Source organism: Bos indicus, chromosome 5 (genome assembly GCF_029378745.1).
Source record: "Bos indicus isolate NIAB-ARS_2022 breed Sahiwal x Tharparkar chromosome 5, NIAB-ARS_B.indTharparkar_mat_pri_1.0, whole genome shotgun sequence".
Lineage (NCBI taxonomy): Eukaryota > Metazoa > Chordata > Mammalia > Artiodactyla > Bovidae > Bos > Bos indicus.
Window position 1 is genome coordinate 58,260,535 of NC_091764.1, and position 16,725 is coordinate 58,277,259.

General features: G+C 37.0%; 1 protein-coding gene across 1 annotated transcript; it reads left to right on the top strand.

Annotated features, from left to right (window-relative positions):
• Positions 1 to 13,275: 13,275 nt before the first annotated feature.
• Positions 13,276 to 14,115, top strand: LOC109558425 (olfactory receptor 6C2-like). Its single transcript, XM_070788717.1, has one exon. The coding sequence runs from the start codon at positions 13,276 to 13,278 to the stop codon at positions 14,113 to 14,115; it is 840 nt and encodes a 279-aa protein (XP_070644818.1).
• Positions 14,116 to 16,725: the final 2,610 nt, after the last annotated feature.

Here is a 16,725-nt window from a genome sequence, read left to right on the forward strand (position 1 = left end):
TTTTTTCCTACATCCTTTTGAAGGCAATGGGCTGCTTTTCTGGGTGCCTGATGTCCTCTGCCAGCATTCAGAAGTTGTTTTGTGGAATTTACTCAGAGTTTAAATGTTCTTTTGATGTTGTGGGTGAGAAAGTGCTCTCCCCGTCCTATTCCTCTGCCATCTTAGGGCCGCCTCTGTCAACTACTTCTGATATGGTGTCTGAAGATACCACTCTACTGAAATGACACTTGGCAATTTTAGCTGTTGTTTCTGTAAGTTTCAATGAAATGCGGCCCATTTTACTTGCACTTTTTATTGTATCTGGCACTGTCAATCACTCCCTCTTCTTATGTTGTTCTATACACATTGTACATATCTACACTTCTGGTTTTTGTTCTGCCTTTCTTGTTTCTCCTTCATTAGAACCTCTTCTCCTATTCATCTGTGATAACACTGATATTTCTCACTTCACCTGTACATCATCTTCTCTGCTTATTTTGCATTTTCTTGGAAATTGATGAAACCATGATGTCAATTTATCATTTAAAATTTGATAATTACCCAAAATTGCATATTTGATATGATCTCTTTCAAATTTAAACATTTTCACCTGATAATTTCACACTCCCTGAAAGCACACACATTCACAATGGAATGCCTCCTCAACTGCATCTCTGTTCACTCCTTGCTTTACTTCCTGTTTGCTGTACTAAAACAAAAATCCAACATGGATTGCCCTATATTAGTAACTGGGATCAAGCTAGAGTTTTCTCAGAAAAACACTAACTTGAAACTCTTTGACTCTGCAGGTATTTTCACTTAATTATGCTGTTTCCCTGACTCAAACACAGGAAGTTCTGTTTGTTTGGCAGCTTTCAGTTATGGAGAGTGGCTCTAGAAACACACCATAGTGAGAGTCAGGTATTGTTGTCATCTTAGGTAGACTACCTGTTTGGAAAGTGGTTTTATCTAACCATTTATGATTTTCCCCTCCTCATGACTCCATCTGTTTGTTCCTTCTGACCTATATCTGGCATTTAGTGACTTGTTCCTCTGTTTTCTGTTCAGGTTCTTTCAAGAAATCTCCTAACTTCTCAAACCACAGTAAGACCTAGGTGTTTTGACACATGCTATGCTTACACTTTATTCAAAAGCTCATTGAATGTAATAACCACAGAACAGAAAGGGTCTGAGAAAGAGAATTAATTCTAGATAATATTTACCCTAGACCTAGGTACTCACACTATTTTGGATAGTCATGACATTCAAATCTTTCTAGACAAAGTGAGAATTTCTGACAGTATTAGACTGATATTTGTTTTTATGTGCCAAACAGGAAGCAAGTGAATAAACACAAGTCCTAGGTGAATTAGGTTTTAAAGTCACTTATGAATGTTTTGTGTATTCTTTTGGCAAAGATCCTGAAACAAACAGCAGTAGGGACAGTTTCATCAGAGAAGTGAAGAATCTACAATGACATTTAAGAAGAACTTTCACATAAAATAAAAATAAAATGATAAAGCTCAAGCCTATCTTTCCTTCATCTTGTTCAATAACATCTATAGTTGTTAAGTGCTGCTTTCAGAATACAATTATCCCTTGATCCTTCTAACTTAATTTTACCATTGTTGCTGTTGTTTAGTCAATAAGTCATGTACAACACTTTTGGGGCTTCATGTACTGTAGCCAATCAGGCTCTTCTGTCCATGGGATTACCCAGGCAAGAATATTGGAATGGGTTGCCATTTACTTCTCCAGGGAATCTTCCCAACCCAGGGACTGAACCCTGCATTGGCCGGTGGATTATTTACCACTGAGCCACCAGAGATGCCCTAATTTTATTTTAAGTAATTGTTACTTATTACAAACCAGATACAAGCTTATTTTATTTGTGGTTACTCTCAGCAAATATTTTTTGGTTTTGTTTATGCTTTTTCATTTTCCTTTTTATAATTTTGATAAAATACATATAACATAAAATTTACCAATTCAACTCAATTAAGGGTACATTTCAGCAACATTAAGAACATTTCCATTGTTCTGTATTACATTGATATATTGTGACTTCCATTCTGTCTGCCCTCGGATAGATAAGGATAAGAGGCTTGTGTAATCGAAATGGACTAAAGACCTAGATGGAAGGCCAGGCACTATAAAACTCTTAGAGGTAATCAGAGGCAGAACACTCTTTGGCATAAATCACAAAAGATCATTTTTGACCCATCTCCTCAAATAATAAAAATTACAATAAAACAAAAATAAATAAATGGAATCTGATGGAACTTAAAATCCTTTGGATAATAATGAAAATCATAAATAGAACGAATGCACAACAGTCAGAACTGGAGAAAATATTTGCAAACAAAGCAACTGAACAGGGATTGATCTCCAAAATATAGAAACAGTGCATGCAGCACCTTACGAATACAAACAAATATCCCATGCAAAAATGGCCAAAAGAGCTAAACAGACATTTCTCCAATGAAGAGATACAGAAGGCCAACAAACATATGAAGAATATGCTCATCATTGTGAAGTATTATAGAAATGCAAATCAAAATTACAGTGAGGTATCACCTCACACCAGTCAGAAAGTGAAAGTGAAAGTCGCTCAGTTGTGTCTGACTCTTTGTGACCCCCATGGACTGTATAGGCCATGGAATTCTCCAGGCCAGAATACTGGAGTGGGTAGCCTTTCCCTTTTCTAGGGGATCTTCCCAAGCCAGGGATCGAACCCAGGTCTCCTGCATTGCAGGTGGATTCTTTACCAGCTGAGCCACAAGGGAAGCCCAAGAATACTGGAGTGGGTAGCCTATCCCTCCTCCAGTGGATCTTCCCAACCCAGTAATCGAACCAGGGTCTCCTGCATTGCAGGCAGATTCTTTACCAACTGAGCTATCACATGAGTTATAATGCTCATAGTAAAAAATTCTACAAACCTTATATGCTGGAGAGAGTGTGGAGGAAACAGAATGCTCCTACACTATTGGTAGGAATGTAAATTGATACAGTCACTATGGAGAACAATATGGAGGGTTCCTCAAAAAACTAAAAATAAAAACTAACTTATGATCCAGCAATTCCACTCCTGTGCATGTACTTGGAGAAAACCATAACTAAAGAAGATATGCGCACCTGAATGTTCATTGCAGCACTATTTACAATAGCCAGGGCATGGAAGTAACCCAAATGTCCATCCAGAGAGGAATGGAAAAAGAAGATATGATATATATACACAATGGAACATTACTCAGCCCCAAAAAAGAATGAAACAGTGCCATTGCAAAGACATAGATGGACCTAGACACTGTCGTACAAAGTGAAGTATGACAGAAAGAGAAAAAGAAATGTTAATGTCACTTGTATGTGGAATCTAGAAAAATGTTACAGATGAAATTATTCACAAAGCAGAAATAGAGACATAGATGTAGAACACAAATGTATAGATATCATGGGAGGAAGGGGTGGTGGGAAGAATTAAGATATTGGGATCAACATATATACACATTATGAATAAAATATATAACAAATGAGTACCTAGTGTATAGCACAGGAAACTCTATTCAATAACAGGAGTAGGGTGTTAAAAAGATAAATAACTTATTCTTAAATCTGAACTAATGCTGATAATAAAAAGAAGGCATCAGCATTCAACATAAGACACGATCAATAGTATCCTTCAAATTAGTCCAAAACAAGAAAAAGACAAAAATCAGGCTAAGTTACAGTCTTGTTTGAAACTATGCTCTAGAAATCAGTTATTTGTGGACATTAAAAGAAAAACACAACATTGAATATGTGTGTTAACATATTAAGGGTAATACACAGCAATAAAAATGTACTTAATACTCCTTTAAACAAGCTGAGATAGGAAATTTTATTTTATATGCATTTAGTCAAAGTTATAAAAAATAATATGAGGAAAACAAATTTGTATTGAGTGTAATCACACATAATACAAACACAGGTAAATTATTTTCAGAAGATGTCAAAAGAATGAGCAATTTTGAAAGAAAACTATGAAAATGAAAATATTTAACTGTATTAATAAGCAAAAATAAATAGTAAAATATATCATCTTATTTAAAAGTATAGCATATAAATATAGACATGAAAAATGTCATGATCAGAAACATATGAATTTTTTCTGAAATGTAACATGAGATTCTATTTCAGGAAAATCCACAAACAAGTTGAAGACCAGTAAAAAGCTGGGGAAAATAGTTACAATCCACACAACAGACAATATGTCAATATACACAGAAGTAATAGCAATAATGCTGACTTTTAGGGAATATAGAAAACTGAAAGTTATTTGCACAAAATGATTTTTGCATCACAGTTGATAATTTATTTAGAAATAAATGAGATACATTTATTAAAAATTGTAGAATTATATAACAATATCAACTTGAGGTAGTCATTTTTGTAATAGCAAAATTTTTTTTTTAGAAATAACAAAGATTCAATTGTTAGAACTGATTTCAAATTATGATGGAATGCCCCAAGAGAAATATTACGTAGTTTCCCAAATGATGATGTAAATTCATAATTATTAAGGTAACAAGTAGTTTATTTAAAACTTTTTATTAAGTAGTTTGAAAAGCAACTTGTAAATAAAGTTTACATTTTGAAATAACCAATTAATAAAAATATATGTATATAGGAGATATCTGGAATGTTGTAATGTGAGATATTAAGATTGGTTTTCATATTGAAGTTTAACTTTTTTATTTTATTAATTTATTATATATTAAATATCAATTTTAGATAATAATTAGTGAAAACTTTATAATTTTTAATAAATAGTAATATATAACTATATATTATAAAAAATAAGCAGAGTTAGATATACGTGTTAAAATGTTAAGGATAATACATAATGGTAAAGTGAAAAGAGAAAGTGTTAGTTGTTCAGTCTTGTCTGACTCTTTGCAACCCCATGGACTTAGCCCATCAGCTCCTCTGTCCACTGAATTCTTCAGGCAAGGATACTGGAGTGGGTTTTCCATTCCCTTCTGCAATGATAGGAATGTACTTAATACTACTGAATTGTACCTTTTAGGTACAATTTTAGGTAGTTGAGATGGTAAATTTTATGTTATATGTAATTTACAAAATTAAGAAAAATAACATTAGAAAGTATAAAGAAAACCAAGAGAAATATACTGAGAATAGCAAGAAATAAAACAAAATCCATATCTAGTTTATAATAAATAACAATTAGGGTAATTTTAAGTTAAAAGGAGCAAGGGGGAGGTGTATTCTGTGAGCAGCTATTAGCAGCTGTAGATGTTATTATTGGACAAGAGGAAGAAAAGGTAAGCTTGCACTTTATCATTTTATTTTTATTTTATGTAAGAGTTCTGTGTTGAATGTCACTGTGAAATCTTCAGTTCTCTGAGGACACTGGCCCCAGGTTGCACATTTCAAAATTTTCCCCAGAAGATCACACTAGAGATTCATAATTAACTTTAAACCTAATTCACCTAGGACTCATGTGTGTTTACTTGGTTTCCTGTTTGGCACATAAAACAAATATGAATCTTGTTATGGTCAGAAATTCTAAGTTTGCCAGGAAGTTTGAATATCATATCTATCCAAACTGGAGAGTTTCTGATATTCCTCCCAACCCTGGAGTAGCAAATACCTTTCAAAGAAACACAAATGCTGTGGCAGGAAAGCCTTAGCAACATGTTAGAAATGATAGGATTGAATAAATTAGAGTCATCTCACTGCCTATGAGGTAAGTGTGGGTCCATGAGTAAGAGTGACCAGATGTCCAGGTACAAGTTTATAAAAAATGTTTTTCTTTATCCCAGGATGTCCAGGGATAAATAGCCAACTGACCACAACATTTCTGGTCTTTGAGAGACAGAAAATTATTATCTCTTATAAACAGTTTGATCAGATCAGATCAGATTAGATCAGTCTCTCAGTCGTGTCCGACTCTGCAACCCCATGAATCGCAGCACGCCAGGCCTCCCTGTCCATCACCAAATCCCAGAGTTCACTCAGACTCACGTCCATCGAGTCAGTGATGCCATCCAGCCATCTCAACCTCTGTCGTCCCCTTCTCCTCCTGCCCCCAATCCCTCCCAGCATCAGAGTCTTTTCCAATGAGTCAACTCTTCGCATGAGGTGGCCAAAGTACTGGAGTTTCAGCTTCAGCATCATTCCTTCCACAGAAATCCCAGGGCTGATCTCCTTCAGAATGGACTGGTTGGATCTCCTTGCACTCCAAGGGACTCTCAAGAGTCTTCTCCAACACCACAGTTCAAAAGCATCAATTCTTCGGTGCTCAGCCTTCTTCACAGTCCAACTCTCACATGCATACATGACCACAGGACAAACCATAGCCTTGACTAGAGGAACACTTGTTGGCAAAGTAATGTCTCTGCTTTTGAATATGCTATCTAGGTTGGTCATAGCTTTCCTTCCAAGGAGTAAGCGTCTTTTAATTTCATGGCTGCAGTCACCATCTGTAGTGATTTTGGAGCCCAGAAAAATAAAGTCGGACACTATTTCCATTGTTTCCCCATCTATTTCCCATGAAGTGGTGGGACCGGATGCCATGATCTTCGTTTTCTGAATGTTGAGCTTTAAGCCAACTTTTTCACTCTCCACTTTCACTTTCATCAAGAGGCTTTTGAGTTCCTCTTCACTTTCTGCCATAAGGGTGGTGTCGTCTGCGTATCTGAGGTTGTTGATATTTCTCCTGGCAATCTTGATTCTAGCTTGTGTTTCTTCCAGTCCAGCATTTCTCATGATGTACTCTGCATATAAGTTAAATAAACAGGGTGACAATATACAGCCTTGACGAACTCCTTTTCCTATTTGGAACCAGTCTGTTGTTCCATGTCCAGTTCTAACTGTTGATTCCTGACCTGCATACAAATTTCTCAAGAGGCAGATCAGGTGGTCTGGTACTCCCATCTCTTTCAGAATTTTCCACAGTTTATTCCGATCCACACAGTCAAAGGCTTTGGCATAGTTAATAAAGCAGAAATAGATGTTTTTCTGGAACTCTCTTGCTTTTTCTATGATCCAGCGGATGTTGGCCATTTGATCTCTGGTTCCTCTGCCTTTTCTAAAACTGGCTTGAACATCAGGAAGTTCACGGTTCACATATTGCTGAAGCCTGGCTTGGAGAATTTTGAGCATTACTTTACTAGCATGTGATATGAGTGCAATTGTGCAGTAGTTTGAGCATTCTTTGGCATTGCCTTTCTTTGGGATTGGAATGAAAACTGACCTTTTCCTGTCCTGTGGCCACTGCTGAATTTCCAAATTTGCTGGCATATTGAGTGTAGCACTTTCACAGCATCATCTTTCAGGATTTGGAATAGCTCAACTGGAATTCCATCTCCTCCACTAGCTTTGTTCATAGTGATGCTTTCTAAGGCCCACTTGACTTCACATTCCAGGATGTCTGGCTCTAGGTCAGTGATCACACCATCGTGATTATCTGGGTTGTGAAGATCTTTTTGTACAGTTCTTCTGTGTATTCTTGCCATCTCTTCTTAATATCTTCTGCTTCTGTTACGTCCATACCATTTCTGTCTTTTATCGAGCTCATCTTTGCATGAAATGTTCCTTTGGTATCTCTGATTTTCTTGAAGAGATCCCTAGTCTTTCCCATTGTTGGTGTTGTTTTCCTCTATTTCTTTGCATTGATCGCTGAAGAAGGCTTTCTTATCTCTTCTTGCAATTCTTTGGAACTCTGCATTCAGATGTTTATATCTTTCCTTTTCTCCTTTGCTTTTCATTTCTCTTCTTTTTGCAGCTATTTGTAAGGCCTCTCCAGATAGTCATTTTGCTTTTTTGCATTTCTTTTCTATGGGAATGGTCTTGATCCCTGTCCCCTGTACAATGTCATGAACCTCATTCCATAGTTCATCAGGCACTCTATCTATCAGATCTAGGCCCTTAAATCTGTTTCTTACTTCCACTGTATAATCATAAGGGATTTGATTTAGGTCATACCTGAATGGTCTAGTGGTTTTCCCTACTTTCTTCAATTTAAGTCTGAATTTGGCAATAAGGAGTTCATGGTCTGAGCCACAGTCAGCTCCTGGTCTTGTTTTTGCTGACTGTATAGAGCTTCTCCATCTTTGGCTGCAAAGAATATAATCAATCTGATTTCGGTGTTGACCATCTGATGATGTCCATGTATAGAGTCTTCTTTTGTGTCTCAGCAATTAGAGAGATTAAATAGTTAATAGGGGATCCCCTGGTGGCTCAGCTGGCAAAGAATCTACCAGTAATGCAAAAGACCTGGGTTCAATCCCAGGGTTTAGAAGACCCCCTGGGGAAGGGAATGGCAACCCACTCCAGTATTCTTGACTGGAGAATTCCACGGACAGAGGAGCCTGGTTCGTTGGGTCTCAAAGAGTCGGACACACCTGAGTGACTAACACACACACACCACACAAATAAATAATTAATTAAATTTTGATTAAAAGAAACCTGATTTCATAATTTTGAATTGATCGAGGATACTGATGAGACTGGGGTTTGAACTAACAAATATCAGGCAACTTAAAAATAGGTGCAATGAAGGATTTCTAGAAGCAGTCTTGAATTGGACATTATTTGCTGATATGATTAAGATCTTTGCACTCTTTAAAACATTCTGTTCTCCAAAAGGCAAGACAAGTAGAGGCATCCATCAAACAATAGTGATAATTTATTTTTCAAGATATTTATGAGCAAGGACAGAGCCTGAAATTTCCAGAGTTGTGAAAGTCACCAAATAAATGTCTCAAGACTGAAGAAAAAAGAGATAGGTGGGTTGTACCTGCAATCCTTTTTTTGTAATCTGAGTCTGTTATTCTCTTTAATTATCCTGATGATTTAATCTGTTGTTTATATTTGTTTAGTTTATTGTTATATATGTGATGCTCACATATTTGGAAGAGACCCCGGCTCATCCTAAAATATGTTTTTAGACAGTCTGCCCTCCCCCTCTTTAATGGAATCTATAAACTCTGGGAGGTTTACTAGGGGAAATGGGCACATAAGTAGCTCTCACTTTTGCAGGAAAGGAATATATTAAAGCAATCAAGTGATGCTGTCACAATCCAGGTAATTGGAACTTCTAGCAGAAATTATGTTTTTTTTTTTTTTTTAATTAAAAAAAATTTTACATGTGTTCCCCATCATGAACCCTCCTCCCTCCTCCCTCCCCATACCATCCCTCTGGGTCGTCCCAGTGTACCAGCCCCAAGCATCCAGCATCGTGCATTGAACCTGGACTGGCATCTCATGCATTTCATACATGACATTTCACATGTTTCAATGCCATTCTCCCAAATCTTCGCACCCTCTCCCTCTCCCACAGAGTCCATAAGCCTGTTCTATACATCAGTGTCTCTTTTGCTGTCTCGTATACAGGGTTATCGTTACCATCTTTCTAAATTCCATATATATGCGTTAGTATACTGTATTGGTGTTTGTATCTTTAAAAAATTTACTGATGGCCTTGGTCAAAATTTGGGGAGCAAAATCATTTCAGTAGATGTTAGTGTATTGAGTTGGTGTTGGCTGAGGAACAACCACAGAGCAGTTGTTGGTCCAAATCCACAACTGTATTCCTGAATCTCTGGTATTGTTATTTTAGTGTCAGGTGTTTTGAAGAAGCATGAATTGAAGGCATAAAAGGAAAGCTATTTCTTTGCCAAACAGTGTTTGCCTTTTGGCCTTGATGCAAGTGTTTTTTATGTGCTGAGTGGAGAGGTTATAGTGCTATTTAAGAGCCACCTAATGGACTTCCCTGGTGGTCCACTGGTTATGAGTTCTGGTGATGAAGGGACACATGTTCCATCCCTGGTCTGGGGAGATCCCACATGCCACCAGTCAACTAAGCCCATTCACCAAACTTCAGAGTCCATGATCTAGAGCCCACACTCTGCAATGAGAAGCCACCATGAAGAAAATCCCAAAATTGCAACTAGAGTATAGCTCTCATTCACTGCATATAGAAGTATACACAAAACAAGGAAGACAAATCACAGTCAAAAAAGAAAATAAAAATAATAAAGTATATAAACAGATAACAAAATAAATAAAATAAAACTCACCTAGAACATTTCATCAACAAATGTAAAAACCAACAAGAATCCTTGGAATTAGAGTCAGAGATATGTAAAAGGTTAGAAGTGTCAGAGTAGTTATTAAATTGATTCCATATATTATACAATATAAACTGATCTATGTCTAAGGGTAAATATTATCTTGAATTAATTCTATATCTCAGAATCTGTCTGTTCTGTGGTTATTACATAAAATGAGATTTTTGAATAGGATGTGATATAAGGTGTGACAAAACCCCTAGGTCTTAAACTGGCTTGAGAGTTTAGGAGACTGCTTAGAGGAGTCTAAACAGAACAAAGAGGAACAAGTCACTAAATGCCAGTTATAGATTGGGAGCAGCAAACAAGTAGAATCATGAAGAGTGGGAGGGAATAAATGGTTAGGGAAAGCTACTTTCTGAACAGTAGCCCACCTAAGATGACTACAATACCTGACTCTCAGGATGGTGTGCTTCTAGAGCCACTCTCCATTACTCCAAGACCAGCAAATTTCCCCAAGACCAGATAGAGCTTCCTCTGTATGAATCAGGGAAAAAACATAATTAAATGAAAATACTTGCAGTGTCGATAGACTTTCAAGATAGGGTTATACTAAGAAAATTCTAGCTTGATCTCAGTTGTTAATATAGGTCAGTCAACACTAAATTTTGGTTTTAGTACAGCAAACATGGATTAATAACCTCAGGTATGCATGTGACCACAATTATGGCAGAAGGTGAAAAAGAACTAAATAGCTGCTTTGAAAGTAAAAGAGGAGAGTGGAAAAAACTGATTTAAAACTCAACATTCAAAAAACTAAGATGAGGGCATCTGGTTCCATCACTTCATGGCAAATAGATGGGGAAACAGTGGAAACAGTGAGAGATTTTATTTTGGGGGGCTTCAAGATCACTGCAGGTGGTGACTGCAGCCATGAAATTAAAAGATGCTTGCTCCTTGGAAGAAAAGCTATGACCAACCTAGACAGCATATCAAAAGCAGAGACAATACTTTGCCAACAAAAGTCCATCTAGTCAAAGCTATGGTTTTTCCAGTAGTCATGTATGGATGTGAGAGTTGGACTATAAAGAAAGCTGGGCACTAAAGAATTGATGTGTTTGATCTGTCGTGTTGGAGAAGACTCTTGAGAGTCCCTTGCATGGAGATCAAACCAGTCAATCATAAAGGAAATCAGTCCTGAATATTCACTGAAGTACTGATGCTGAAGGTGAAACTACAATATTTTGGCCACCTGATGCAAAGAATTGACTCATTGGAAAAGACCCTGATGCTGGGCAATATTGAAAGCAGGAGGAGAAGGGGATGACAGAGGATGAGATGGTTGGATGGCATCACCGACTTGATGGACTTGAGTTTGAGCAAGCTCCAGAAGTTGGTGATAGGGAAGCCTGGCGTGCTGCAGTCTATGGGGTTGCAAAGAGTCAGGCATGACTGAGCAACTGAACTGAACTGAACACCAAACATGGAATAAGGCAGAGAGTGAACAGAGGTGCAGTGGAGATGGCATTCCATTTTAAACATGTGTGCTTTGAATGAGTGTGAAATTGCCAGGTGATGATGTTTAGCATTGAAAGTGTGTGTTAAAGTGTGTTAGTTGCTCAGTCGTGCCCAATTCTTTGTGACCCCATGGACTGCAGCCCACTAGGCTCCTCTGTCCGTGAGATTTTCCAGGCAAGGATACTGGAGTGGGTTGCCATTTCCTTCTCCAGGGGATCTTCCCAACCCAGGGATCGGTCCTGGGTCTCCTGCACTGCAGGCAGATTCTTTATCCACTGAGCTACAAGGGAAGCATTGAAACAGATCATATCAAATATGAAACATTTTTAAATTACCAAATTTTAAGTGATAAATTGAAGTCAAGATATTTCACAATTTCCACAAAAAGTCATAGATAAGCAGAAGATGATGTAGGGGTGAAGTGTGAGAAATATCAATGTTATAAAGATGAGTAGTGTTAAAGGTTGTTATAAAGGAGAAACCAAAAGGGCAGAATAAACACCAGGAGTATGGATATTGTGCAGACAATGCGTTTATAGCAATCTAAGTAGAAGAAGTGATTGACAGTGACACATTAAAACAAAACTTGCAAAGAATATGATCTACACTTCGTTGAAACATAACAGCTACAACTGCAAGAAATAATTGCTACAAATAACAGTTTCAGTGGAGTGCTGTGTTCAGAAACCATATTGGAAGCAGTTGAGGAATAGATTGGAAATTGGATGCAGTTATACTAAAGCTAATGATGAAAGTTCATTTGGAGAAATTCACGGTAAAGGTCTAGGAAAGAATTTTCATTACAGGAACTCTCCTCTGTAGATTAAGTATAGGTTTTGTCATGGCAGTGGAACAGAGTCCTCAAATGCTTTTGCAAATGGATAAAGAAACACTTAAATGTTTTTAATATATCAAAAAAGGGAGCTTCAACCAGATAATTAACCTGTGCAAAATTTCAATTAGTGATAAAAGAAAAATTCTTAGAAAACAGGATATTCTAAAGTTCATGATTTTATTGATCCTAGGGAACAAGTTTGTTATAAGAAAAATCAATTCCAAAATAGAAAGTAAAAGCATGACATACTTTTAAAGAGATATCATGGAAAATATGTTTTACTTAGACAATATGATTTAACAAGCCCCTAAAAAATGAAATGTGTTTTATAAGTACAGGTTATCACCATTTAGCATGCTATAAAATCAGTTTTGTGATATTGGTATTTTTTGTTTATTTTAAAGTTGATGTATATTTGATTTACACTATTATGTTAGTTTGACACACACAGCATAAAGATTCAATATTTTTAGAAATTTTATAGAAAACCTCAGAGATCAAGGCATGTTCAGATTGATATTGAAATTTTTGTTGTAGGTATATGTTTGTATATATATGTGTGCTTTGTTTGTGTGCCCATACACTGAACTACAATATAAAATGTACATTTTAGCATATTTTGAGGTCCAAAATATTTGGGAGCTAAGTTTCTAGCCTACCACAGATATACCAACAGAGCTTACACCATGAATTAATTAAAATACTCATTATTTAGAAAGAAGATACATATAAATGGCTTGACTTGACTTATCTAAACAAAATCTACATGTGAAATGTAAACCATTTTCTTACACTCTTCTCAGATTTTCCTTCCAACAGTTTAACAGACTGGACAGTTTAAGCAGACTGGACAGAAGTCCATACCCAGAAATGAGAAACCACACACCAGTAGTCAGTTTCATCCTCCTGGGATTAACAGATGACTTACAAATGCAGATTTTGATTTTCACATTTCTACTCATCACCTACATATTGAGTATAGCTGGAAACCTGATCATCATCATCCTCATATTAGTGGATTCTCATCTTAAATCTGCAATGTACTATTTCCTCCAAAATTTTTCCTTCTTAGAAATCTCATTCACTTCTGCCTGCATTCCTAGATTCTTGTATAGTATATCAACAGGTGACAGGTCCATTACCTATAATGCTTGTGTAGCCCAATTATTTTTTACCTATGTGTTTGGAATGACAGAATTTTTTCTCTTGGCCACCATGTCCTATGATCGCTATGTAGCCATCTGCAAACCCCTGCACTGCATGACCATCATGAACCACAGATTCTGCAAAATGCTTACCTTCTGCTGTTGGGTGACCACTTTCTTGATTATATGTCCACCATTTTGCTTGGGACTGAACCTGGAATTCTGTTACTCTGTCATTGATCACTTCTTCTGTGACGTTAATCCACTTCTGAAGATCTCATGCTCAGATCTATGGTTCATTGAGGAGATGACCCTTGTTGGCTCCGTGTTGATATATATCATGACTCTCATATGTGTGGTTTTGTCTTACATGTTTATCATCAGAACAGTTCTAAGATTCCCTTCTGCCCAGCAAAGGACAAAAGCTTTTTCCACCTGTTCTTCCCACTTTATTGTGGTTTATATCACTTATGGAAGCTGCATCTTTGTCTCTATCAAACCTTCATCAAAAGATGAATTGGCTATTAATAAGGAAGAAGTAATACTTCCATTTCCCCCATGTTAAACTTATTTATTTATACTCTGAGGAACAAACAAGTGAAATGTGCCTTTAATGATTTAGTCAAAAGAATTTTATTGGTTTCAAAGAGCTAGGAGAATGTTGATAGGATCCCTAAACAATTTTCTTTTGTGTGTATCCTATTTTATCTCTTCTTGAACTACATTTGGTCTTCCATTCTTCATTGACCCTGATGAAGTCAACTCTGTGTGTGTGTGCTGGTCTCTTCAGTTGTGTTTGACTCTTTGCAACCCTGTGGACTGTCCCCTCTAGGTCCCTCTGTCTATGGGATTCTCCAGGCAAGAATACTAGAGTGGGTTGACATGCCCTCCTCAGGGAACCTTCCCGACTAAGGGATCAAACCCATGTCTCTTTCATCTCCTGCATTGACAAGGGGGTTCTTTGCTACTCATGCCATTTTAGAAACCCTTAGAATTACAAACATAGAAAAAATGAAAATTGTTGTTTCAGGATGTTCACTTTGAACTTTTCTTTCCCAGCACTGAAAAGATTGCATATAATTTCTCTAAACAATTTCTACAAATTGAGAGAAATAATAATAAAAAGAAGAAAATACTATTTCTGAGTTTAACAGAGAAAAAATTCTCAAAACCTTAAAGTTTTTTTAAAGTAAAAAATAAGTATAAATATTTAGAATTTCAAAAAAACTTTTATCAATAAGGAAGTTTAAAGTCACAGGTTACATAGTCATACAATGGATATAATTCATTGTAAAAATCATTTAATGACTGCCATGAGGACATTGATTAAAATAAAGAGAGAAATGCATTGGTCATTGCTGCTAAGGATTAAATTTTGCGTTGTAATTCCATAAAGGAGATTGATACTGATGTACCAATTGAAATATGAAAGCACAAAGTCGTGGCAGCACGTCTAAGGAACCCCATAGGGCTAGTGTGTTAAGTTGCTTCAGTCATGTCCAACTCATTGTGACACTATGGACTGTAGACTGCCAGGTTCCTCTGTCCATAGGCTTTTCCAGGCAAGAATACTGGAGTGGGTTGCCATTTCCTCCCCCAGGAGATCTTCCTGATCAGGCAATGTACCCACATCTCCTGAGTCTCCTGCATTGACAGGCAGGTTCTTTACCATTAGTGCCACGTAGGGCTAGAAGAGTTACAAATAGGCCTAGAAGAGTGATAAATAAATAACAAGGAAGATGGAGAAAAGAGACGATAATTAAAAGTAATGTCAACTAAATTATTTGCCTTTTGAAAAGCTTATATGATATTATACATGTTTCAATACAATATTGTAAAGTAAATATATATATATATAATAATACAAAAATAAAAAAAATTTAAATGTGAAAAGAAAAGCTTTAGTCATTTCAAGAGTTCAAAATATGCATGTAGTGATACCTCATAAGAAAGATCAGCATTTAATTATTTGTTAAATTCTTCACCACTTGAAGTGCTATTGTTCGTCATATTTAAAGTTCCTTTGACTTTAGCTCGCTTTGAGGTTACTTATCTTATCATGGTCCCTGTAGGCAGGAAATTTCCACTCATGTCAACTTCCCAATGTTAGTGTTCAGTTCAGTTCAGTTGCCCAGTTGTGTCCGACTCTTTGTGACCCCATGAATCGAAGCACTCCAGGCCTCCCTGTCCAACAAAAACACTCGGATTTCACTCAAACTCACCTCCATCAAGTCGGTGATGCCATCCAGCCATTTCATTCTCTGTCATTTCCTTCTCTTCCTGCCCCCAATCCCTCCCAGAATGAGTCTTTTCCAATGAGTCAGCTCTTTGCAAGAGGTGGCCAAAGTACTGGAGTTTCAGCTTTAGCATCATTCCTTCCAAAGAACACCCAGGGCTGATCTTCGGAATGGACTGGTTGGATCTCCTTGCAGTCCAAGGGACTCTCAAGAGTCTCCTCCAACACCACAGTTCAAAAGCATCAATTCTTCAGCACTCAGCTTTCTTCACAGTCCAACTCTCACATCCATACATGACCACTGGAAAAACCATAGCCTTGACTAGACGGACCTTTGTTGGCAAAGTAATGTCTCTGCTTTTGAATATGCTATCTAGGTTGGTCAGAACTTTCTTCCAAGGAGTAAGTGTCTTTTAATTTCATGACTGCAGTCACCATCTGCAGTGATTTTGGAGCTCCCAAAAATAAAGTCTGACACTGTTTCCACTGTTTCCCCATCTATTTCCCATGAAGTGATGGGACCAGATGCCATGATCTTTGTTTTCTGAATGTTGAGTTTTAAGCCAACTTTTTCACTCTCCTCTTTTACCTTCATCAAGAGGTTTTGGAGTTCCTGTTCACTTTCTGCCATAAGTGTGGTGTCATCTGCATATCTGAGATTATTGATATTTCTCCCAGAAATCTTGATTCTAGCTTGTGTTTCTTCCAGCCCAGCATTTCTCATGATGTGCTCTGCATATAAGTTAAATAAGCAGAGTGACAGTATACAGCCTTGACATACTCCTTTTCCTATTTGGAACCAGTCTTGTTCCATGTCCAGTTCTAACTGTTGCTTCCTGACCTGCATATAGGTTTCTCAAGAGGCAGGTCAGGTGGTCTGGCATACCCATCTCTTTCAGAATTTTCCACAGTTTATTCTGATCCACACAGTCAAAGGCT

What these genes read in the sequence shown, in the direction of transcription:
- LOC109558425 (XM_070788717.1), top strand. Translation starts at nt 13,276, where the DNA reads ATGAGAAACCACACACCAGTAGTCAGTTTCATCCTCCTGGGATTAACA.